Source organism: Cyanistes caeruleus, chromosome 1, assembly GCF_971803275.1.
Source record: "Cyanistes caeruleus chromosome 1, bCyaCae1.hap1.1, whole genome shotgun sequence".
Taxonomy (NCBI): Eukaryota; Metazoa; Chordata; class Aves; order Passeriformes; family Paridae; genus Cyanistes; species Cyanistes caeruleus.
In genome coordinates this window covers 26,996,729-27,023,070 of record NC_141701.1, presented here as the reverse complement: position 1 = coordinate 27,023,070, position 26,342 = coordinate 26,996,729, and the positions used below count along the sequence as shown (strand labels likewise).

At 36.0% G+C, this 26,342-nt stretch overlaps 1 protein-coding gene across 1 annotated transcript in view; it reads right to left on the bottom strand.

Annotated features, from left to right (window-relative positions):
- CNGB3 (cyclic nucleotide gated channel subunit beta 3) overlaps positions 1 to 26,342 on the bottom strand; it is a 58,490-nt gene that overhangs the window by 28,927 nt on the left and 3,221 nt on the right. The window contains exons 3-6 of the mRNA XM_086883563.1: positions 18,167 to 18,278; positions 3,776 to 3,930; positions 2,572 to 2,763; positions 1,798 to 2,006 (exon numbers count right to left, since the gene is read on the bottom strand). Of these exons, the coding sequence (XP_086739689.1) occupies positions 1,798 to 2,006; positions 2,572 to 2,763; positions 3,776 to 3,930; positions 18,167 to 18,278 (668 nt within the window). The remainder of the gene's footprint in view (positions 1 to 1,797; positions 2,007 to 2,571; positions 2,764 to 3,775; positions 3,931 to 18,166; positions 18,279 to 26,342) is intronic.

The window sequence follows — 26,342 nt, the reverse complement described above, 5'->3', positions numbered from 1 at the left end:
GCAAAAGGAGAAAAAGACATAGTCAAGATCAGAATGTCAAGGATGAGCCTCTGCTACTCCACAGTATAGTAGGGGTGATGATAAATTAATGATGGCCTAAAAGCATGAATGGAGAAATATCTGTAGATATTTCTGAGAAGTAGTATTAGTCTAGCTTACATTAGATCAGATTTTATTAGAACTACTTGAAAAAAATGAGTCGAGTTTTGTCTGATTTTTTCCAATCTGGATGTTGGTTTAGAAAAGCACATTACATTTTTTCCAAAAAACTTCCCTCTCAAGACATCTGTACTACTTCATGCTCAACCCAACTCCCCTTCAATTTCATGGCAAAAAATGCATTTATCTGCAGTGATTCCAAGAAAAAATTCAGAGTGTTTTTAATGGTGCTGTACAAAATTAGCTCTTTGAATGCTAACATTAACATGCTAGCATTACTAGCATTACAATAATCAACACTGCATTCATTAGTAATGATTAGCTTTTTATTTTTAAATTGTTCTTCACGGGAACTGATGCTAATATAATAAGAAAGGGTAATCACGAGTATATAAAGAAATTCATCTATTATTATACTTTCTGTATTTATATCAGGAAAACTTTAAAAATAGCTTTAAGTTCTTAATCATATTTCCATTCCAACTTTCACTATTATCAGTTTAAACATTAAGCTAAATGCAGGAGATCAGGCAGGAAATGGTTTCTGTGCACTAAAATCTGTGAATTGTAGAAACAGCTTCAAGGGAAATACAAACTGAGCTACGCGTGTTAGAGTTTTAACTTTGTTCATAAAAATTGAGTTTTGTGGGATTTAGGCAAGATCTAGTTACTGAATGTCTTGGTGTGGAAAAATACATTCCACTGCACTGCATTTAATGCCTATTGAGATGATATTTGCACAGCTTGCTCTGTAAAGGTATCAGTAATATTGTGTATGTACAATGTATAAATTTTTTTGTTAAAGCACTGAACTAAAGCTAGTTCAAAATTAGATTTGAAGATATATAATTTTTAATTTTCTGTCTGTTGGGCACAGTAATGTCATGCTGAAGATATAAAAACTTTTTTTTCTGAATTATTATCTTTTTTCTATAAGATGCCAAAGAATCAAAAGCAGGAAAGACTTAAAGAAAAGTTAATGTTCTAGATACCCTTTGGTAGGTTAAGGGCAAGCTTTCAGATTCTTGTTTAAAACTTTATTTTACATTTTTCTATAAAAAAGATAACACGAAAATTGTAGGAAGAATAAAAATTGAACATACTTATTTCCCCAAAAGAGATTATCTCAAATTAATTATTTCCTAAATACCCTAAAATTACAGGGATTTTAAACCCCACCATCTCACAATCTGTTACAAAGCACACATATCTTGTCCAATCCTAGAAGAATATGCCCTGTCTTCAATTGGGATTCTGGTACAAGGCAAATAGGTGAAAATTTCACACAAACATACAAACAGTCAGACATATATATATACATGAGTACATATGATCACAGATTCCTGTGAGGAATCAGTTTAGAGCTGCATGCCTGTTTCAGCTGCTCTCATCTGTTACTTTCAAATATTTTTTTTCAATTTTTAAAAATTCAGGTAATGGATGTGTTTCTTCCTACAGGAGATAATGGAATGTCAGTGTAGAATGGAAGGTCAGTGATGAAAAATATATGTATCCTTTAATAAGTAAAAAAAGTTGCATAGATTTGACATAGGGATAAAAAAGAATTGTCAGATTGGATGAATTTCTATACTCTAACACACAACTACTGCCCATGGAAGTCCCACTTCCAATACTTACTATTATATCTCCCCCTCTGATAAACCGCACTCGGGGCTGGAAGATGATTAAGTCGCACAGGTAGCAGATATCACACATTACATCAATGACAAGCCAATATATTGTGTTACTGGGGGTTTGGTATGGGAACACATAGCGCAGGGGAATGAACCAGCAGTTCCAGTTATAGGCAATTGTCACAAGCATGAGCCACGCCACGTAACGGCGATCTGAAAGAGAAAAGCATTGAGTGTCGAGGGGTGAAACTGGAGCCTATTGTCATTTGTACAGACACATTCATTCTGCTGCAGTCTCTGGGAAGAATGGGTCTCCCAGGATTGGGACCAGCCTCCCATTCTCCCTTTTGCAGCTGGAATGCTGCTGAAGTGACATAGCTTGGAAACAGAAGTCACAGAAGGAACGTGCAAAAATGAGAGCATATAGAATTCAGTCCATCTGAAGAAACTTATGTGATCATTTTGCATAGTGCTCATGTGTATTACAACTGACAAAAGAACTGTTTGGCCCTAATGAATGGTACAAATTCCACATCAAGAAATAGAAGACTTGGGTTCTAATTCTGGTCAGTTTGCAGTACACCTTCGTGAATACCATCTTTGCAACTCATGTTTGATGATCCCTGTTTGGAATAAATGTTGTTTAGGACAGGACCTTTGTGTCCCTGGGAGTTGCAAACTGGAATATGTATCTTATGGTAGCTCACAGGTGCCATGCAATACCAGATCACTTCAATATGACCTTATACCCCATTCTATTACACAGCTTTAAATGTACCTGTGTATGAGTCAATGGTTTCTGGTAGCTTCATGTACTCCATGTATTTTTTCATTGGAGGTTTTTTGAATTTACAGCACAGCATATCACAGTAATGATCCTCCTCTGGCTTTGCTTCTGCTTCCTCTTTCTTTTCTTCTTTTTTTTCATCTTTTTTTTCTTCTTTTGGTGGGGGTGGAGCCTTCTTTGGTGCTAGACACAGAGATTACCAAAAATATTGGCATTTTAATAATGGCTCAATTAATACACCCTGTTTTAACATGAACAAAAGCTTCATAACGTTAAAATATGTTCTAAAAACACTGGACAGTGGCTAAATTCACTATATTAAATACACAGAAAAACACTTGAAGAGTAAAATCACCACTGGTATAAACATGTGCAACTGCTCTCATAAAAAGGACACTTATGTTACAGAGTTCAATATCTATATTACTGAATTTCCCTGGAAATAAGGTAGATCAGCAAAGAAACAATTTTTTAAAAAAAAATAATTTATCAGTTGGTATATTTTATTTTTCTTCAGGCACCATTTTTAGAGCTTTTTAAAAAACACACACTCAATGAACAGCTTCTAAAAAGTGCCAGAACATAAAACCACCACACTCAAATCTTTGTGGAAATGAAAAGGAAAGTCAAACTTTCCTCTGAAGAGGAGAAAAATTAATTTATGTTTAATATTTTGTCAAAAGTAAATGATTAATTTATGTCAGATGAGTTAGCTCTACCTAAAGCATGGACTTAAAGTCTTCAGTGTGTCCAGATTTCTGTCAATGCTAAAATTTTATTTACTTTATTTACACACAAGATCCCTTATCAAAGTGACAAACATCCACTCATACAATATATACATGTTTCTTCATATGTTTCAGATTCATCTCCATGAATAAATATCTCTGGGAGCTATTTCAAAATCCAGAAAACTTCTTGACACAAATGATTCTAGATACTGCCTCTATAAGTTTTTTCCCCAAATTCTTCAGTGATATCATTCAAAGGGAGGTTGTACCTAAGGACTCTGTTTTACTGTAGAAAAATATGAACAAATTGACTTCTTAGGGCACAAAGGGTTGCTTTCCAGTGGATAAAAAAACACTAGCAAAAAAATGAACACATTATTTTGTTACCACAAAATTATTTTCAGTTTTAAGCTGAACAAATGCACAGTTATTTCTAGAAGCTTAGGAATACAAAGTGGACTTACAAACTGGAGGACTTGCTTCAGGTGAAGATATCACTGGGTCATTCAGCTTTTCCTTATACACATTTGCCCTTTCACGCAATTTTTTGACAATCTCATGAAGTTGGGCATCAGTATACTCATTTGTTTGGAAACCTGGACGTGCTGGCTTCTGTGTGCTAATTAAAACAAAAGGAGATAAAAGGCTTGTTACCTGCTCTTGCCTCCTGCTCATGTCAGCAGCAGTCTGTGTGTTATTTCAAGCAGAGAAGGTCAGGGTACCCTGTTTAGCCTATTGCACTGCTGCTTTTCACCAAGTCCCACTGTGGCTGTGCAAGGCCTAGAGCTTACCTGATGTCTTCACTAAGTTACAAGGCATCCTCTTCACATCTGTGTATAAAAATGTGCTCATTGTTACATGGAAATATCCTAATGATGACAGGAAATGCAGGTAGAGGAGGAGGGATTTATGCTTGCTTTACACTTCCTAATGTTTGGAAAATTGATTTAATCTATGTTTTTTATGGTTTATTATGGGTAACATGAGGTAAAAAAAAAAAAATTCATCTGTTTTCAGTGGAAGCAAAACTCTTCTTGCTGAAGTTTCTTCTTTTTCTGCTAAGAGTTTGCTCATAGTAACACTAAGCTGATATTCCAGCACTCACAGCATTTGTTCAAACCTGAGAACTATTGATTTTCAAACACCTGCAAACTCATACTTAGCACTGGAACTAATGCTTTCATTAGGTTTTATGCATGCTGACAGTCAAATAGAAAATCTAGGTGAAAGTGATTCTTGATCAACTCTTCTGTGCTTATTTGTACTTGAAATTTCATCCTTGATTACTTGCTACTGTCTGATTTTGCAGAGTGGGGTTGTTTTTGAATGCAGCTCAGCTGGCAGCTGGGCCACACATATGGACTTCCTCTATGAAGAGACCAGGACATGGGATTTTTTTTTTCTGTATGCTTGACTCCACCCTTCTCAGCGGATGTGACATAGGGATGTCAGAGATGGCTGGAAATGGCTGTGACTGGCACGGGGCAGCTCAAGGTCTCCTCCCAGGCAGGTCACAATTACCACCCCTGTACTGAAATCCTGAAAGCTATGCCAAATAGGGGCATACAGGATAGGAATATATATAGGGGCTACAGCAGGAAATTGTTCTTTCCTTCTCAGCAGTCTTTCAATTCTGTCCCAAGTATCACAGCAATGTGGCTTCGGCAAGAATAGCAGCAGACCAAAAGTGACATATGCTTGAAATGTCCAATTTGTGAGAAAATCTTCCCAAATGTGAGTAGGGGGAAAGTGGTATGACAGTACCTTGGGTAGAGAAGAAGTGGCATAGAAGAAATAGGGAAGAAAACACCACTGCAAAGTGATCTTTGAATAAACACCATGTCTCCTCAAGACCTCAACCTATTTTGAAATTTCTAACAGAAGGAGCTGTAGCTAAAAAAGGAAAGTGTCAGAGTGGGATGTGTGTAGCTTTTTGAGAAGCAGTGTTCTGGAGACTCAACACAAATCACAGTCCCCAAGGAAGTATAATTTAAGCATGCAAAAATCTTCCAGCAACAAAACCATTGGATAAAGTGGAGATACGCTGCTAGAAGCAACAACAGAATCAAAAGTTTGGAAGTATATGCTTGTCATTCCTCTAATTGAAGTCTTGTATACTGTCTATTTCTTAAAACTCCTCAGACAGGAGATTAATCAAAACAGTTCTGATGCATTTTGTAATCTCATCACAGTTCCTTTTGTGTCACGTTGTCCCTTTGCTCAGACTATCTGCAATGTAATGACATGCTTTCTTGTTTTGAGCTAACATTTCACAATATGTTTTTTTGCTTCTGTGCAAAGACTTTAAAATAGTTCTTAGTCTTTAAGGTTGCTGAATTTGCTCAGGTCATTAGCTATTTTATAGTTAGGTGCCACTTACAAGTGTCATGCCAAAGGCCCCTTCTATCTTCTTTCTAGGAATAAACTACAGATTGCTTAAGATTTTCCTCTTATTTAACAGATTTTCCAACAAAAGTTAAAGTCTCCTCAATCATGGATTTGGTGCAATGTAGCACAGAGGAACCATGTTTCCATTTGGTACAGATTAGAATCTGTGTGACTTAGTTTAAAGTTATTTGCCCCGCAGTTGATGAGAAATTGATTTTCCTTGCCCTGCTTCTCATTTGGCTTGCATTAACTCCTACTCCATTATTTTCTTGTAATGAAATGCTTACTTTAAATTTTCTTTGGTTAATACAGATGGAAGAAGCCTCATGTTGAACACAGCTAATTTGAGGATGTTTATTGTATATGTACTTTGTGGGGGGGATGCACTTTAAATTGACTGGGCTAATGAAGCCCATTTAAATTTCACTAAATCACTTTTAATTAAACTTGACTCCTTCTCTCGCTTCATGTGCTGCTAGGATTTGATTCTAAGCTGTTATTCTTGAAGGATGTTTTCTCTTTAAGCAATTTATCTTTGACTTTTGTGCAGTATGTTACAATAGGTCTAGGTCTATATCCATGTAGTCCTTTACAGAGTGGAAATGCTTACTCCCTGTGCAAGTAATTTCATGTGGAAATGAAAATCAGGATGGCAACTCATGTACTATGCACACACAGTCTTGTTACTACCTTAGACATATTTTGTTTAATGATAGCAATATATGTAACATGAGAAGTATAACAATGTAGTTTTCTGATATTTTTCATTTTTAGATTTTATTTTTGTAACTTTTATATTTATACTTGTTTGTTTAGTGATAAAATTGCAGTGCCTTTATTCTCCCCAAGCCACAAGAGATTAAGACATGTATAGCATAGTAAAAGAATATAACCTTGAAATAGGCTATGGAAATACTGTACTTTAGTACAGTATTTAGTACATTAGAATAGTAATGTATGCAACAGCTGTTAAGTACTGTGGCTTGGAAGTTTTCTGTGCTAAGAGTTCAAACAAACACTGATAAGAATTGCAATAGTTATTTCAGAAGGTCTGCCCTTTACTTAATTACAATCTGCCTTTTTACTTAATTACAATCTCCCTTTTTCTGGCCACAAACACCAAATTCCTGGGTTCAATTCAGTTTTATCTACCAAATGACCCCTGAAAACATGTATTTCATAAATGTATGCTGCCTGGAAAGTATCCATAAGACATTTTGCTCATTTCAGTTATAACCCTATTTTTTTTTGCAGCAATTAAGGAACTTTCTTCTGATTACACGGAAATAGAGTCCTTGGTCTTGCAATAGAGCTTTCAATGTTTTTATTGAGCTCTGATGTTGTGGTTTATGATTGCATTTACAATCTGTGTCTTGAAAAAATAAATTGTCTTTTCTGAATAAATTATGGAGGCCCTTTAATTCAGATAATAAATTTTCAGATGGATATGATAATACACAAAACATGATGGCAAGGATGAGAAAGATTTTGGAGACAGAAAAATATAATTCAAGGCATCATGAAATGTATTGATTCAAAAACACATCCTCAGTTTTTGCTGACAATCCCAGTGTAAGTAATGCCAAAGAAGCCCTGAATTCCAAGCCTAAGATCAGTCATCCTAAATTACTAGGAAAACTTGTAAGAGTAGAAATCAAACATGTTAGTCACTCGCTTGGTACAGCAAGAGAGGTATTCCAAAAAGCTAACTCACTATTTTTATTATTCTGTCTTTATAGTCCAAAAAAAAGGCTTCCCTGAGGAGAGGTTCAGAATGACTAATGTTTCTGCTCTGAATTGATTGTGAAGAGGGACTATTCTCCTTTATCCACACAGGGTGCTGACAGGGTTTTAAGAGTGAGCTTTAATGTTCTCCTTCATGATTTTGGTACAAAATGTAGTAGTGTACTAATGATGTTTAATAGAACCTTGGATTTGGAATATTAAAAAGTAGGAATGATTTCTATGCAGGAAAATTGTAATTATTTAGTCCAAGTAATAGAAATGAGGACAAATCTAATGTCCCATACTGCAGGCACCTACTTAGAACTGTATTGTAAGAATTTCTTTTGTAAATGCTGGGATCATCAGTTGCAGGTGACAAAAGGATAAATGTCCAAGTGTTTAGTCAAAGGGAAGTTGCTTATGAGCCATACACAATCTGGCTATGAAAAATGCTGGTGTAAATGTAACTGTAGAATGCATATGACATACTGCCAGGGAAATTAGCATTAATTTTGGGATAGAGGCCAATGTGAGGATTATTTTGACCAGCCAAACTCAAAAGGTGTATTTCCACGGGAGACTCAAGAAAGTCTCTTGGAATGGCCAAGACTGCTGGGAACATGACTTTGAAAAGGACAAATAAACAAATTTAGACATAATAAGATCATTGTCTATAAGATCAAATTTGGGTGGAGAACCATGGGAAAATAGGTATTTGAGCTGAGAAAAATTATTGTGAGAAGAATAAATGTGAACAGAGGCACAGTGAATTATCATGAGTTAAATGTCTGAAGAAAGTTTCCAAGCCTTTAATGACCAGAACTCTAGGCTGTTTTTACTATGAGTGAGGAGCAGTTGAAACAAGTGAGACAGACTTCAAGATTATATTAGCTAAGAGCATGAAGACTGTTGTAGGCTGTGTGATTCCCAAGAAAGCAAAAGAATGTATGCCACATGACAGGAAATAGTTTTCAGCAAACAAGTTTGAAATATATAAATATTTATATATATATAAAGGTGGATAAGTGACTTAACCTGTATATTTACCACCTGATTCTTCTTCCAAAAATCTTAACAGCTCCAGTGTTAAGAAGTTTCTAAGATAAATATATTATCCTAAAGCCTTGGAACAAGCTCTTCACACATTAGATTCCATAGACTTTCAAAAAGCTCTTAATTAAATTTTAATTTTCCTTAACAGTCTTGAAAAAAGTGTCTTCCTCTGACCCATCATCTTTTCCTTTAATCACAGAATCATCAAATTTGGAAGAGAACTTCAAGATCAAGTGCCACATTGAAATACTTGCCTGGGCAGTTTATCCCAATGCCTTTCCACTCTTTCAGTGATAATCTTTTTTCCTAAAAGCTAATCTGAACCACCCCTAGCAAGGGAAAGTGTCTGATAAAGTGTCTTTACTGATACAGAAGATTATGTCCTTTTCTATTTGCTGCATTTTTTAAATACTGGCATTATATTGACCTTTCTTCGCAATAAAACAGAACAAATCACATTTTTATTTAATTTCATTTTAGGATTCAGTTGTTTTTCAGTACGCAATTTTATTTTAAACTGATTTTCCTTTGTCTTACTATGTATTTTATTACCTGTTTCATTAATTTAAACATAGTGATACCATAATATTAGTGTTTGTTTTGGTTTTATGCATGTATATGCAAGAATGGGCCATAAGCATTTATGAGCTTCATACAGGCAACATATAAAAAAATCTTTCCATTGGAATTCATGACTCTCCTGTAGCTCAGAATCTTTGTACAGAGATCATGCTTGTTTGGGCCCTAAGAAAATGTGCTTGAAAAAAAAAATGCATGGATCAATCATTTCCCAAATCTCATGTTGTATTCATAAAGAAAAAGAGATATGGAAGCAACAGTGTTCAAGAAAGGCACTATCTTTCAGATTTATCCATTGGTATTGAACTCAGAATAAACTTCTTGATGCAATGCAGACTGAAATCTAATTATCCAGGCTGCAGAGATTCCTGCTTTTTAGCTCAAATTTTTTTAACAGCAGCTTCTTTGACAATCCTCCTAGTTATTCAATCACAACAATCTGTGAATCCTCTAATCTTCTTTACAGTACTCTCTAAGGAGAAGTCTGACTCAATGCTGAACACATGGAACTCTCACTGAGGTACCATATTAAAATGTGAATAAGATTTTATTTTAATTAAAAATTCTGCAGTAGCAACTGTAAAAGTAGCAGAAAGAAAGTAGTATGAATGTTGAAAATATCAATTACCTATGAAAAAGTCACCTTTCCTTAAGGTGATATAAAGTTGTTTAATTTCAGTATTTACTATGGCATGCAAAATAAGGACAGAATAATTTCTAATACTAATTGCTTTAGAACAAAAGTATAATAGTCTAAGGACATAATTCTAATTTATTTCCTTATCTGTTGCTATTGTGTCATTGGGGCTTTCTTATCTGTAAGTAATTAAATCTGTTTGGGCATCTGCCACTTATCAGGAATTTTTAACATTTTAACATTTAAATGCAAACACATACCTTATTTACATAAGCCTTTAATTTATGGCTATGTAAAATAATTTAATCAGAGTATGATACAGTGCTGTACAGAGTTCATGAGCACTGCACAAACCCTTCTTCCTATTTTCTATCTTTCAGTTTTTCTTAATGTGCAGGGAATTAAAAACTAAAATAAAAATTCTATAAAATTTCCCATTGTGAATGTTTTCAAAGGCTGGAGAAAAGTCTCAAATTTGAAAAACTTAATTTCCAATGGATGCCTTCATTTGTCATCTGTTTTCATAGAGTCCCTAAAATAATCATACAACCATAAGGCTGTAGAAAAGTTTGGGATATCCCGTCCTCACAGCTCAAAGCAGAATGAGGTACACCTGAAAGATTCTTATCTAACCTTTTCTGAAATATGTCTAGTCATGGCTATTCCATAATCTTCCCAAAGAATTTATTTCTGTGCTTCACTAGCTTCATTTTGCAATTTCTTCTTCCTCAGTGGTACAATTCCTCTTTTGGTACAATTTGTCCTATGCATTTTGAACATGGGGTAAAAGTAATTGTCCCTTCTCTTTTATCTCACTGTTTTGGCCATTTGCACATTTCAGTTTTCTATTTTTTTTTTTTTCCCAAATGGAAAGGATTTGCTACAAGGGTAATAATTGTATGATGAGTAAGAATGTCAGCTAATTCTATAATTTTCAGTGTGTGTTCCCAAACTTCATGCCATGGGCCATTGTTGCCTGTGCTAATTTTATAAAATTACCTTGGTGTGACCATCTGTGTTGCAAATCTACTTTCATTATGGCAAACTGTTATGCAGCAGCCTGTGTAGGAACTGGCTACAAGTACCTTTCCCAGGATCACAAAGAAACTCAGAGAGAAAGAACCGATTCCTCTGAGATGACTTGCAATTCCCGCTATTTATGACCATCCTTTCCCCTTCTGCAGGACCCTGGCACACTCCTTTCCAAAAGCAGCAACAAAGGAGGTGTGTTCCCTGCAGGCACTGCTCATCACACTTCTTCTCCTGAGTATCATTTACCCAGGGTTCTGAATAAAACTGGGCTGCCAGATGTGTTTGACTTCTCATCTGACCCTCATATCTCTCCTGTCACTGTTTCATCTCTTCCTCTCTTGGGCTGTACAGCATGGGATGTTTTCATCCTAAATTGCTAAGATTTGGAAAAGAGTAAATAACTGGGGACAGGGTGTTTTAATAAAATATGTTGGACGAGATTAAACATAGGCATGAATACTTACACTTGTCAGGAAGTAATAATCAGTTTTCTTTACTAAATGATAAGCATTATGTCTTAGATCTATATACCTCTTAGACTTGTCAAGAAAGGCCCTGATATATTTACAAATAATTGGTAAAAATGTGATTTAAATACGAGTGCAATTTAAATGTAAAGTTTTATATTACACATAGTAATACACATTGTGTTCCTGTCACAGTGCTCATTGTTTTGCTTTTTTCTCTGAAAATGACTCAACATATAATAGCAGGGATAATATTTTGAATAAATTCTAATTTCTCCATTTACAAAAAGGTTTTTTCTTACTTTGAAAACTATTAATTGAATGGGAGATTTACACAAAATGCACAGAAATTGCTTTTAATCAAAGAAATCAATCAGCAGAAAATTAAGACAAACTATATCCATCCTTTGTTAAATATTCCAAAAATCCAAATTTCTTCCATTGATATGGTTAACAGTAAATATATATTAATATTATGAGTATATTATTTGAAATAATGCAAAGGTAAAAAAACCCAGCATTTCAGTCTGTATAATGACATTCCTATCCTTTCCTCGCTTCATTTATTCTTCAATGGAAAACTTCTGAATCTTCTACTTTTTAATTTCAGGCTACCTACTTGATTGCCATGCAGAGTGAGTGAAATTAAATAGCAAGGGTAACTGCATCCTGCAGATTGGATAGAATTTAAAGGCTCTGGGAAAATGCAATTCAGCAAAGATTACAGCAAGTTTAATCCATTTTGGTACAGACAGCACACCATCACCTTTCTATTTAATTTGTAGGTTCTCAATGTAGTAATTTCAGAAACTGATATCCAAGAAGTAAAGTGACAGGCTCTGCAAAAGAAAAAAGGCCTAAGCAGAAGGAATATAAGTGCTAAGAAAAGTATTTTTCTTTTTAACACATTAATATCTTTTCAGTCAGGTGTAATAAATATACTAGATGCATTACATCTGTTTACAATTTCAAGTACTGCAGTGATTAGCTGGAGACAACTAAGGAAATGTATTAACTCTCCATAAAATTCACACGTGACTCGTGTTTAAACTGGGATTTTTCGTAAGGCCCAGCATTGGCCTTGTTTTACTTCATCTAAATTTGACTGGAGTTTATTGCCAGGAGCATCATTTTCGTACATCTCTGGTGTTCCTACACTAATCAAGGATTTCTAGAGACTCTGCAGAGGGTTGATACTGGGTCTGTTTCACTGATGTGCTGAGATTCTGTACTTGTGATAGGACATAGCTTCTCCAAGGTGCCTCTGCTTGGTGAATTGATGTAACCAGTGGATGGCAAGCACTAATAAGCACAGTAATTTTCCTGTTCGAGGTTATTGAGGTAAATGAAGTGCATTACTCACTAAGAACATGCTACCAGCAGGAGTTCTCTTTATTAACCTGGCTATGCACCACATAGCAAATTGCCTCTTAATCTTTGTTTTGTTTTCTTTTCTTGCTATTAGCCAAATTAAAGAGGGAAAAAAAATCTTTATAGGACTGGTAGGGTCTATTAAGTAATAGGATGTGTCTATGAGAAAGGCAAACCACAAGCATGAAGTTCAGTTTACCTCAACCAGCCATGGTCATATGGAAGTTTGCAGCACTGGAGTTCACTTTTCTTTGGAAATGTTGAAAGCTGTGTTTCTGCATTTGAAAAAGCAGAATCAGGCAAGTATGCTTTCTGTGTGGGAATGTTATTTTTTTCTTATAAATTTAGTATTCTATTTAAATTTATTTAATGTATTTTATATTTTATTTTTATATTTTATTTGTAATAGCTAGATTCTGAAGGTGGTATACCAGATAAAATGTTTTGTTCTTCTCTAAACATAACAGAGAATGCAGTGAAATCTAAAAGATAAAATCTAAAAGCACAGAAAGTCCCAGGTACCTACTGCAATTTTTTCCTTTCTGTGGTCTTGAACATTTAGCCTTCAAATATGGATTATTATTTTATGCACAGAGGGGTTCATGATCTTTGATTGGGGTTTCAGTGTACTGCCTTAGTATAAATAGTACATTGTAATCTCTTTGGTAATCTGGGAAGATGAAATACTCTTACAAATTCAACAGGGCTTAAAGGCTTTTGAAAGACACAGAGAAGAGGTCATAAAAGCTCTTTGTGCTCCTTCATTTTCTCTGTTCTATATTTCAGATGTTTTGTTTACCTTCTTCCATACTCTGTCTCTTCTGTCTTGATGCAACTTCTTTGTCTCATACCTTGAACCTTTGTGCTAGTTTCTTGTTAATAAGACTCCCTGTCTTCTATTAGAGTGCAAATGAGTTGCTGAGTGCTCTTCTGCTCCCTTATTTCTTGCTGTGAAGAGACAGGGTAGTCTTAGCCTACCCTTCCAGAGGTTATTATTGCTCAGCAAAGAGCTATTAATGAAAATTACCTGTTGCTCTATTACATTATCGATAAAGATAGAGGGGAGAAAAAATATATTGTCAGACAGAGCCAATTTGTGTGCAATTCTATCCAAGTCATTAGGAAGCAGATATTAAATGTTTCAGTCACTAAGCCATAATTCAGTGCTTGGTACATCATCCATTCTCATGGGTTTCTTCTTTCAGTGTTCAGGTGGCTGAGACCAGAGCTGTGTGTCTCTACTCTTTATTGATGTCCATCACCATGTACTGGAGTGTTTTAAAAATGAGGATGTGCTGAGAGGGAAAGGCAGATTGTTGTTTGTTTGTTTGTTTGTTTTGAGGACAAATAATTTCTATGCAAATTTTTAGTTCCCATATTAGTTTATTTATTATTATTTATATAGTTCCCCAAATGCAGTATTTGTCAAAATTGTCATTCACTTAGCAAGCAAAAAAATAAATTGCTCTTTAACAGGAAATGAAAAAATGTGCTGTTCCAAACAGTAAAATTGTCTTCCTTCCCTCTTCTTTATTCTATGTATCTGGGCCTGTACAGATGCATTTTAAAAAGTTAAATGTCACAGTAACAGCAGATAAGGTGAAAACTTTTCTATTAATGTTTCCATGGAAGTTGATGAGCTCTGGATATATATGATTGTGAAAAAATATATATTCATTAACCTTATTTCATTAAGTATATTGCTCAGAGTTAATGGCCGTACGTATGATTTCTTGCAAATCAGGTGACTTTTGATTAAACTTTGACTCTTGAAAGATAATTAGCATAGGAGAATAGTCTACATAAATTAATTGCACTGGGACTCCCAGTGGAACTTCCACCCACACTCTATGTCCATGGGTCTTTGTTGTCTTCTTCAGGTCAAGCCTTGGCCGCTGCCTGAGCTATGTCTAGGTGTGTCTACCTCCTGTTCTGTCTCTGGTTCTGTCTCCTAGACAGACTCTGGTCCTCTCTTGCAGCCTTGTTTCCAGCCCTGTCACTGACCCTGTCTTTTTTGCTCCTGACTGGATTCCCTGGATGGACACTAAACCTGGTCCACCACTTTGAATTGCTGATGGAGTCTGTTGCTAGGATCTTGCTCTGCTTGCCAAAATCTGAAATTCCAGGTGAGAAAATTCTACCACTATTTTGCCAGTCTTGATTTCCATAACAATATCATAGAGTCATAGAATTGTTTGATTTCCAAGAGACCTTTAAAGATCATTTAGTCTATGCCATTTGGGCAGAGACATTGTCTACGAGATCAAGTTGCACAGAGCCGTGTCAGGTCCAATCTGACCTTGAACAACTTCCAACAATGGGGAAGTTCTCACAGCTTCTCTGAAAAACCAGTGTCTCACCACTCTTTTCACAAAACAATTTCATCCTCATATCTAGTCTCAATCTGCCCTCTTTAAAATCATTACTCTTTGTAGAATTGCAGGAACAATCACAATTCTCTCAGCCTTTTTTAATCAGCCTCTCTGATTATTTTTGTGGCTCTCTCTAGACCATGTCTTGTACTGAGGACTTCAGAGCTGGATGCAGCACTTCTGGTAGAATCTCAGCAGGGTGGAGTAGATGAAGGTGAATCACCTCCCTTGACATGCTGGCCACACTTTTTTTGATGCAGCCCAGGATACAGGTGGATCTTGACTTCTGAGCACACATTGCCATCCCATGGCTAATTTTTCATTCACCAGTATATCTCCAAGTCCTTCTCTGCAGGTTTGCTCTCAATCTGTTCATCATGCAGGCTGTATAGATCCTGGTGGTTAGGGTGACCCATCTGCAGGACATTGCACTTAGTCCTTCTGAACTCCATGAGGTTTGTGCCACCTCTCACGCCTGTCAAGGTCCCTCCGGATGACATCCATTCCCTCGTTTGTAGGCTGCACCACACAGCTTGGTGTTTGTTGCCCAAGGGGTAGCACTGGTTACTGATCTTTGTTTGAGCAGTATCCAAATATGGATTAAACAGTGACAAAAGAGAAAACTGTTGGACATTGGGACTCTTATCTGACTATCCTGACTGTCCTAACAGGCCTTGATATGGCTTTGACTAATATAACTAGCACTTTTCCTATTAACTCCCAGGTATGGAAATAACTAGAAATTTGCAATAACCAAACTCTTCAGGAGGCATTTTGTATTGTTCTGGTTGGCCTCAGTGCTAGACAGTGGTTCGAGCATGTTTCATTTACTGCTACTTTTGTAGATCACATGTATCTATTTGACTCAAATTCTCAGCTTTTCGCAACCTGATAAAGGCAGTTGACTTCCCTAAAAATATTCTAGTTAGAAAATTTGAACACATAGTCTCAATAAGGCAGTAATCTTGATCAGAAGCAGTGTCTAGACTGCCATGAACCTGAAGAAGCAATGAATTAAATTTTCTCAAATATACATTTAAAAACCATTCTTCCTACAGCTCTGAGAGTCAAACAAATCTAGTTAGTTTAGCTTCATGCCAGTGCAGTGACACCAGTGCCATGACTTCCAGACCCTATTGCAGAATTTAGTGGCTGTTTTAGCAGTAGAATTAACCAAATATTTACTGTATTTTTAGAAGCTTTTTCTCAAATCAGACTTGCTAGGTATATCTGGATAGATAGTTCTGAGTCAGAACACCTCTGAGAAAGCAATGTTTAATGTAAATATTTTTAATTTCCTTTTAAAAGACAGATTTTGTTTCTACTAATAAGCAACATACCCTTTTGTTTCATAAGCACATAGCAATTATGTTAACCATGGTTACAAGATTTACCAGTGGAACTGTAAGCATTGAATAACATATTGTATGATTAAAAAAAAGGAGATTCTTATCTAAGTTTTAATTTTTGACCTAGTGGTTCACATTGAAGTGACTAAGTTATTTATAACTTTTCCATTCTTTCTAGTCAGAGTTATTTTTAATTGCATCTATTATTTTATCGAGGCATGTGCAGTAGCATTTTGCTTGATTAATTCCAGGCACAAAGTTTGTCTTAGTAAAGGGGAGGAAACAGGTAATCATCTCTATAAATTAACTCCATGTCAGGGAAAGACTTTTTCTTTGTTTCATTAGAATAATCAAAACAATAGAAGGCAAAGACAAGCAGGAGGAGTTTCTACCCTGTTTTGTGTTGAGTGTACGTGTTTTTCTCCACTCAAAGTGATCTCAAAAGGCAGAAACTTCATGATGCATAGAAATAGGCCATGTGAGAGTAAAGACTTGGAGCTGACTGACTAGATAACAGCTTTGTGTAAAAGGATCTGAGAGTCTTGGTGGACGACAAATTGAACACAATTCCACAGTGTGTTCTTGCAGCAATGAAGTCTAACTACACACTCTGATTTAGAAAGAGCGCCAGAGGTATGGAGCAAGAGGATGAGAGGCAAAAGAAGAAAGTTAAAGCAAATTTAATTCCATTTAATTTTCATAATAAAAGCGGTCAAAGGTGGGCCAGGTTGCCCAGAGAAACTATGGAAGCTCCATGACAGAGGCATCAGGTGCACATTCAGCAAATCTGCAGATGACACCAAGCTGGGTGGTACCATCTGCAGGCCCAAAGGAGAACCAAAAGCATGATCAGAAGTCTGGAGCACCTCTCCTATGAGGAAAGGCTGAGAGAGTTGAGGTTTTCCAGCCTGGGGAAGAGAAGGCTTCAGAGACCTCATTGGTAGCCTTTTAGTATTTAAAAGGGCCCTGTGAGAAAGATGTGAGCAAACATTTTAGCAGGGGTTGTGACATGGCAAGGTTTAATGGTTTTAAATTTAGAGAAGGCAGATTTAGATTAAATATAAGGAAAAAAATTTTTACAATGTGAGTGGTGGAACACTGGCTCCTGTTACCAGAGGTGTTGGATGCCTCATCCCTGGAAACATTCAAGTTCAGCTGGGATGGGGCTTTGAGCAACCTAATCCACTTATAGCTGTCCCTGCTCATTGCAGAGGGGTTGAACTTGATGATCTTTAAAGGTCCCTTCCAACCCAAAGAATTCTATGGTTCCATGAAACTATGAATCTCTGCTTCTGAAATTACTGTTGACTACTCCAAGTTTATTTTCTTCTAGGCTTCATATGTATTTTTGTTTTCACAAAACAGCCACTGCAGCTTTTTACAAAGGTTCATTGACCCTAGATTTTCCCCTGAAGGAATACTACTGCTTCATTTATTTGTCTTTTCTCAGGCAGAGATAGTACTAATCTTCTTATTGTTGAGGCTAATGCTGATTTAATGGTACAACTAAAAGGAAAAAAAAAAAAAGTACAGGGTAAAAAGTTTCAAGCCGGAATGATGTGACAAACATTCTAGGTTTGGGGAAGAATTTTGAGATTTTCTTTTTTGTTAAGATATAGTCATAATTCAGCAGCAGCACTGCTGAAATTAGCATATAACTGTAGTTGAGCAAATTCTTTTCCTCATTCCAGCAATTTAGGATGATACACACAACAAAAGCACATAATAAATGAATGCCTCATATATATATACGCTACCTTGAAATTGAAATAAACTTCATTATATCCTTAGAGGAGGGAATTTTAAAGAACTGAAATATGGCACACAGAAATGTTAAGTCAGGATATCAGGTAGAACCTTCACATTTTTTTAATTTACTCACTTAGCATTCTCTTTCCCATCTTTGAGTTCATGCTCTTCCTGTTGAGTTGTCTTAGCTGGTTCAGTTGAGTTTTCAGGATTTGAAGGCTCAGGTGCTTTCGCTGATTCTGTATCTAGAAAAAAGGTTTTAAATTTTGAAAATTAATTTTTAAAGAATTATAATAATACTTTTGAAGGAATCACAGCCTGTCTGACATTATTTCTTCAGTAGATAAGTACAAAAAAAACCAGCTTCTGGGACATGACCTTTGAACAATATCCTGCATAAATCTATTTCAGTACCAACTGTACACAGCATGTTTATGATAAGTACACATTTTCAAATATGTAATCTACTCGTAGTTTTTAACTAGATTCATCAGTAGCCAGCTCAACAATGGTCAATTTAGACAATTCTGTATTTATGAGGGACAAGAAGTCATCCAGAAAGGTAGAGGACAGATACATCTGTCCAGGAACCCTTATGAAATAAAGAAAGCAACATGAAGAGTAGCTAATTTTATTATGAATAGAAATGCTAATAAAATGATTTGTACTTCAGTGTTTGAACTGCATCTAAGATGTTGCTTCAGCTACCAGAACAGTACTGTTCATTGTTGAGTAAATTATGACTGAAATACACTATTAAGGATGTATGTTGTACTTTGTCTAGCATATTTCTTAACTTCTGTTACTAGCAGCTTTTTGAAAGTCATCTAAGTAAGAAGTCTGAAGAGTTTGAAGCAAATGGCATGACCTCTTGCCATTTAAGTGGCCTTAAGCCACTTTCTTATAATTAGTCTCATATCTTTTTTTTCAAACTTTCACATTGAAAAATAATTTGATAGCTCTCCTCAGTCTGACACTTTGCATAATGGAGGAACAAGCTCAACCTTCACAAATACCTTAATATGATAGAGGAAAAAGCTTGACAGCAAATAAATCAGAAGCCTGTTGTATGTGCTGTATTTTGAGACAGCTCAAAGAAAATCAAACCATGAATATTTTAGATGGATGGTGTAAAATTGCTTTTCTGATAGTTAAACTCCATATTTAGAGAGTCATTCCTTTAAAAGGAGTTAAAAATTCCAGCACTTATTGCAGTTTATTTTCCCTTTTGAATTCACGGTTTGTAGTATCCCAGTTCTCCCTGCCTTGACTCCACAATCCAAAAAGCCAAGTACTCAATGAAGAGTGACAGCAAAGCTAATCTCAACATTTCTGTAATCACCTCCTTTTGGGAATTTTCTTTGTTATAGTAGCTACTCCTACTGTATCTATACTAACATGGGACACAATCTGATATGAACAATTAGAGCAGTGAAATGGTGCTGAAAGCATGGCATTGAATTGTTATCTGTCAGATATAAATACCCGGCAAATCTGGCAGATAAATTTCAAATGAGGTGTATTGAGATCCACTGAAATTAGTGACAATCAGCAGCTTGAGTAAAGTAGTTTGACTTGTGGAGTTATTCTCCTGGTTTGGTTTTATTCTAAAGGAATCCAATAATGAGTTCCTAAAGGGTTTTGGGTTTTTTTGGTGGGAAAATAAAAGAGAAAATCAGGGGACAATCAAGAGGGTTTTGTTAGAAGGGCATCCTTTATTGAAACAAAATACGAGTGTAGTCACACTGTTTAGTGTAACAGGTTCCTGAATATGACAATCCATCTGTGGAATGACATGTATGAGAAGCAAAAAGCACCAAGTAAAAAATATATGGTGCTTGCACATTAATGTTCCCGTGCAGAGGATAATAACTTCTGATAGGTATTCTCAAAATATTCAGTCTGATGTCTGAACCCACACTGACCATTAAATGCTGACTGCATTTAGACTGAAGGAAAACCTTCCAATCCCACAAATATTGCAAATTTTCACATATGAGGATTCATAAATTTCTAGCAGGGATTATCTGTGTTAATATTATGATACCAGGGTCCAGCACCACTACTAGTTGTGTGTCAAATTTTAGTTTTCTCTTTCTGTGTGAAATTGAGAGGTCTATCTGCATAGTCACATTTCAAAAAAAAACCAAACCCGTTGCTCTTCACTTGAGTCTAGCTTGTAGTTTTCTAACTTATGAAACCAGGCCAAAAGAAATTCCCTTAAGAACAGTGTGGCAGTCATTTAAGGGAAAATTTAGAATACAACAGTTGGTTTCCAGAATAACTAATGATCCATTGGGTAGGTGGTGGGCTTGCAGGACAGCTTTGCATAACTTTGGTCAAGGTGGTAAAATCATGAGTGAGAAAAAAGGCAAAACCATGCCAAGGCACCAACAGTGAATGCAATTTTCAAAACATACAGATCCATGCTTACTCAGCAAAATAAAGGGTTTGAGTTTCTCTGAATTATTTGCATTCTCATTGTACTGGCATATAGGTAGATGAAGTTCCCAATGCATTAGTAGTGGGAGCTGAGGAATGCAGCCCACTGGTGTCCACACATTCTAGGTACTTGGCCTTCCCATAGGGATAATATATTTTAAAACTGTCTTGGGATAAGTTTGATTGATTTAAGATCGAAGGGGAAAGTGACAGTTGTGGAAGTATTATTTTGTGGGAAAAACGCTGCTTAATGGCATCCCTCCAAATAAATCTAATTAAATTTAGAGGTCTCCTGAAATCATACCAGTGATCTGCCTAGAATCCCAAGGAGCAAGGAGCAAGATGCAATTTATTAGACCTATTGTTTACTTCTCTTAGATAAATTTTTAGATATTAAGATATGAATAAACATCAGCACCTGGATAGTAGCACACTGAGTGCAGAACAGAAAAAGTGCTTTTGCTTTGCTATACTTCAGGAAGGGAAGAATTTCTTTCCTAGAATTCTCAGCCAGCTCCACTGCCTTCACTATCAGTCTGACCAGTATCACATCTATGCTTCCCCTGGTTGGATGTATGTAAAAGTAGAACTTGTCATGGCTCGCAGTTACTAATAGAAAAATAGAGTTTCCTGGACTTCTTCTTTTGTCTGTTCAAAAGCACATTTTAGTTCAAATTAATCATCAGCTGACATAATCTTATTTAATTTTGAATCCACAATATATTGTTTTACAGGGTGATTCATAAAACATTGACTCACATTTATCTTCTTTCTCTTTGGTGGAAGCAGTATTTCCATCAGAACACCCATGCATAATGTCTATTTTATATTAATTAAATATATATGGTCAAATACTTCTTTCTACTGCTAACTTAGTGACTTTTGCAAAAATGTTATTTTAAAATATGCTGATACTTAAAAGCTACTATATGATTGCACAATGATAGCGTAGTACTAATTATAGAGTTGCTATGTATGTAATACATAGTTGTAAATGTTTCCACTCATTTCTGATGTTTATTACCAGGATTAATGTAAGCAAAGCTGATTTAAAGAACATTTATGTTGTTCTTTTTGTTCCTTCAGTAATGAAAAATAATCCTGCAAATCTGATTGGCCTGAACTCTCTTGACCTGTTTTCCAATACTTGGCAGAAACACAGAAGAGAATTAGTCATGGTAGACAAAAAGACAAAGATAAAGGGATACTTCATATTTCTTCTGCTGAATACATGGTTGGTTGCTTGAAAACTTTGTGTAGCTTGATGTTTGTGCTCTGTGCTGGTTTCAGCTGGGGTAGAGTTAATTTTCTTCACAGTGGCTGGTGCTGGGGCCATGTTTGGACTTGTGCCGAGCAGGGTTGATAACATCAAGAGGTTTTTGCTGTTGCTGAGCAGGGCTTAGGCCTTTCCTGCTGTTTATACTGCCATGCTGGAGAGGAGACTGGGGCTGGGAAAAACACAGCTGACCCAAACTCACCAAAGGGGGATATTCCAGGCCATATGACACTTCTTATACTGCTCAGTAAATGAAGCGGGGGAAAGAAGTAGGACAGAATCTATCTACCCAAGCTGCACAGGATTAGAACCCTGCTTTCTTGGACATCCCTGACAATGGAAAGTGAATTAATTCCTTGTTTTGCTGTTCTTGTGTGCATGGGTTTTGCCTTCCCTAAAAAACTGATGAAATGTCCCAACCCACAAGTTTTATAGCTTTTACTCTTCCAATTCTCTCCCCAGTTCTGCCAGCTGGGGAGTTAGTAAGAGGCTGTGTAGGGCTTGGTTGCTGGCTGGGGCTAAACTACAACATGTTTACATGATGGAATTAATTTAGTCAATATACAAACAGCAGTGGCAATTTTAATGGTTCATGGAAACACTTGAGGGTAGACAGCATTGTTTGAAACAGGAAACATTATATAAAGACATGGGTAGAGTCTGCTAGTAGGAGGAAGAGTGACTAATGTTTGAGTACTTTGTTCTTTCTAGAAGTGATGTATATGCCTTAGAAACATAATTTTAAGCCCTTAAAATCAGTGATTTTTTGGGGACATTTCCTCTTTTTGCAAAGTGTTAAGTATTTCAAAATATTCTAGAAGTCTCAAATTGTCTTTTAATTGGTATTGCCTGCAAAGTAACAGAGAGCAGGTTTTCTTGAATAGCTGGAGTAAAGACTGACTTTGCATTTGGAGAAATTGAATGGGAATAAGAGAACCAGTCTAAAACTCCCTGTGATACTTCTGACATAGTTAGCCACTTGCCTGATTGTCCTTGCCTCATAGAGATGTTCTTGAGCAATCAAAAAAAAAAAAAAAATAAAAAAAAATGGCTTTAGGCTCACAAAGATCTCAAGAAAAAAATTAAAAAACCAAGAAACCTATGGATGAAGGACAGAAAAGACTTCAGCTCTGAAATTAAAAAATGCACACCTTTGTGAATTTAAAAGCAACGTTTTTTGAACAAATGCTATGTGCAGGGAAAAAAAGGTACAGGAATCAGCAGAAGTGAAATAAAACAATCAGCAAGTAGGTCCATCATAACTCAACCTGCATCTTCAGTGTATAACAAAAGTATTATTTATTTTCTATAAAGAAAGAAAGATTGTATGAAGAAGTTGAGTTTATTTTCCTAGCATTTAGATCCGTCACTCATGTGAAAAATGAAGATCTGAGAGGAATTAACAGACTTCACAACAGCAGGAGTGGAAGCAAGCTGATTAAACATATTCAAGTCCTTGGTAATCTCTAAAAAAAAACATTTTATGGGAATAATAGCTGCCTGTTTTCTGAGTGCCAGTGACGAGCATAAAGGATAAGGCAACAAGGAATAAGATTATTTCAAAGTTGCTTTGGATTGGCAGGTTTAGTTCATTGGGCTGCAGCTTATAAAATAACATACTTCATTTGTGTTTTTTGAAATAAAAACCACTTATTTAACTCTGGATTTCCTGGTGCTAAGGGACAGGCTCTGTAAAGCCGCTTTGGAACAACTTAAGAGTCAAATTCATAACAGGCCAAACAGAGGTTTTTAGCTGCAAAATTTCCCATTTAATTCAAATCACCCTTCTCAGAGGTTTAACTCAGTTGTAGTCCATGCAGAGTGAGTTGGTACCTAATTAACCAGAATTAGCCAAGGTTTTACAGCACAGGATTTTGGTACCCTCAATAAATACATCCCCTTTATTTCTGTTTCCAGGAAGAGAGAGCAACCGTATTCTGTATAACAGCTAGTGCTCTAGACTCTTCTCTGAGAAGAGAAGATCTTGGTTCCGTGGCCTCATTTATTTGCAATAGGGTCAAATATTTGTTGTGAGGATTTTTCCCCTCCCTTTTAAAATTATTTAACAATTGTTATATAAATACATACTGAAATAAAAGTCCTTCATTCTTCCTGCATGATTACTGCTTTGATTAACTTCTAGGTTCATTCCGTTATGCATGTTTAGGTGAGTTACATGCTCCATGTCACATTCTGACTTCTTGGATTCCACAGGGTTTTGCATTGCTTTCTGCATGATGGCCCAGAGGCTGGCAAGGGCAGGGCACCTCCTCCCACACCTCTCTAGGTCTTACACAGATAGTTAGGCAGCTCTACAGGAGTGTGAGAGATGGGTTTGAACTCTTATTCTGAAAGAGGCAAGGAGTAACAGGTAGGCTAATATATGAGAGGGAGCATCTATCAACAGCTTCTGATTTTACTTTTTTTTCTTGGTGGAAGAGTGACTGTTCCTCAAGTACCTGAACAGAAGAGGGTCTGGAGAGGATTGAAATTCCTTTTGAGCATCCCTTCCTCCGCAGTGCTGCGCTGCTTACTTGAGATACTTTCCAAAGCATATAGGCTCTGAAGATACTAAATATCACTGAAGATTAACATGGCAATCTCCCAGAAGGGAGGTCCTGTCTACTTTATGATCCAGAGGTGCAATTGCAGCATGTGTAGAAATACCTATGATGGTTTTATTTTAGCTTTCTCACTCAAGTCCTACCAAGAACAAAGCAATGTCAATATGCTCTTTAGTAAAAGCTGAATACATGTGACTGTGATTCTGGAAAACATATTTGAGACACTTGTTCCAAGTGACACTTGTCTCTACTAAATAACTTTGTGATTTAGTAGAAGATCAAAACCCAGAATATTGGAAGCAGATTAATTTCTAGTGCAGGAAAAATGTAAAGATGAGGACAGACTTGAAAAAAAAAATACTAAAACGTAATTGGAAAAAATCAAACTGGAATTATCCATCAGGAGGATGAAAGAACTTATAAACCAGAGAATAATAATGCAGTCACCAGCTAGCAGGTGGAGGCTGGATGTGTCCTTTTAAAGAGCATAACCACCAAGAGAGCTATTGAACAGCAGTGGGTAAAACAAGGGAAGCATTTGTACAGCCAGTCAATTATGGGAAGTGATAAATATGCAAAGAAATTATAGCAATTGGATTCAATATCACAGAGAACCTGTAATTAGGTGAATCACACTTTGTTAAGAATACAAAAAAAATGCAGGGAATAAATTAAAAATATTAATCCATTATGGAACAAACTGACTAAGCACAAAGAATTAATTACATAGTGAACTAATTATGCAAAGCAAGCTAGTGAGAGAGAGGGCAACTGAAGAGGTGGAGATAGGGCAATGAGTAGCCAACAAAGAAGCCAAAAGTACCAGATGTTCCTGACTGACCTAAGTGGCCAAGTTTTAATCAAACAGGCTCCAGTGGTACTTCCTGCTGGATTATCATTTGTGCTGGAAACATTGTGCTGTTTTGTGAAGTACATGGAGAAAGGGAGAACGTAATGACTGGTTTTGGTCATGTGAAAAGAAGTGGGGGTGAAGATAAGCTCTACTCAGAATGTTGATTTGTACTTAGCACGATGGCGCTGCAAACTGATACTATGATTAAGGGTTTTACTGGTGTATTTTATTTTGATTATAACAGAGAAAGTAATGAAAGACCTTGGAAAGACTTTTCTCCAACACATTTGAAGTTCTCCATTTAGCTGATCTGCCTTAACTAATGTTGTTTGAGCCCTGGTTGTGCTTTTAATAATTGTCTCCAAATTTCTACATACAGCATAAAATGCTTTCTCTAGTCTCTCATCCTCTGCTTACCCACACAAATTCTCATTTTCTTCTTTCAGAAGATAACCACATGATTTTACGTCTGACATAAGGTCACAGAATTTTGCAGAAGTTTTATCTAGACCCTCCTGTGAACTGCTTTAGACCCACCTCCATTTTCTGTCCAGAGATAAAGAAGTTCCTTATTTGGCTCAGATGACAGAGACTTACATTCAGGGCAGTGAAATTCCTAAGCTTCTCTTTAGGTGGGTCCCTGTGTAAATTTTCTGGTTTGTATAGACATTGTCTAACTCATTAATACCCTCAGTGTCTTGCAGCTGTTTGAAAATGAGACTTGAAGTGCCTTCCAAAATTAATTAATTAATTAATTAAATTAATGCCCCAAAAAAACCATGGAGCCTGTGGCATTATAATTTCCTGAAGTAATTAATGGTGTAGTTGCTACTATACCAACACTTACATTATAAAAGGAAAAAAAGTAGTTTAAAACTCCAAAATATATCTTGAGTTATACTAATGTGTAAAATTACATTAAGCTTTTAATAGAAATAAAAAGAATTTCTATAGTGATACTCCATTCTGTGATAGGATAGCATCTGTGACTTAGTTTCACTAAAAAGTCTAATATAAAATTTGTTTTTTTCCATTGTTACTACAGTTAATTCATGTCAGACTTTGTTTTTCCTTGATTTCATGCTACAGACATTATATAACAGGATAATTGCATTAAATGGACTTTGTTTGAAATTTCATTATATGAGGAAAGAAATTATGACACTTGCCATGA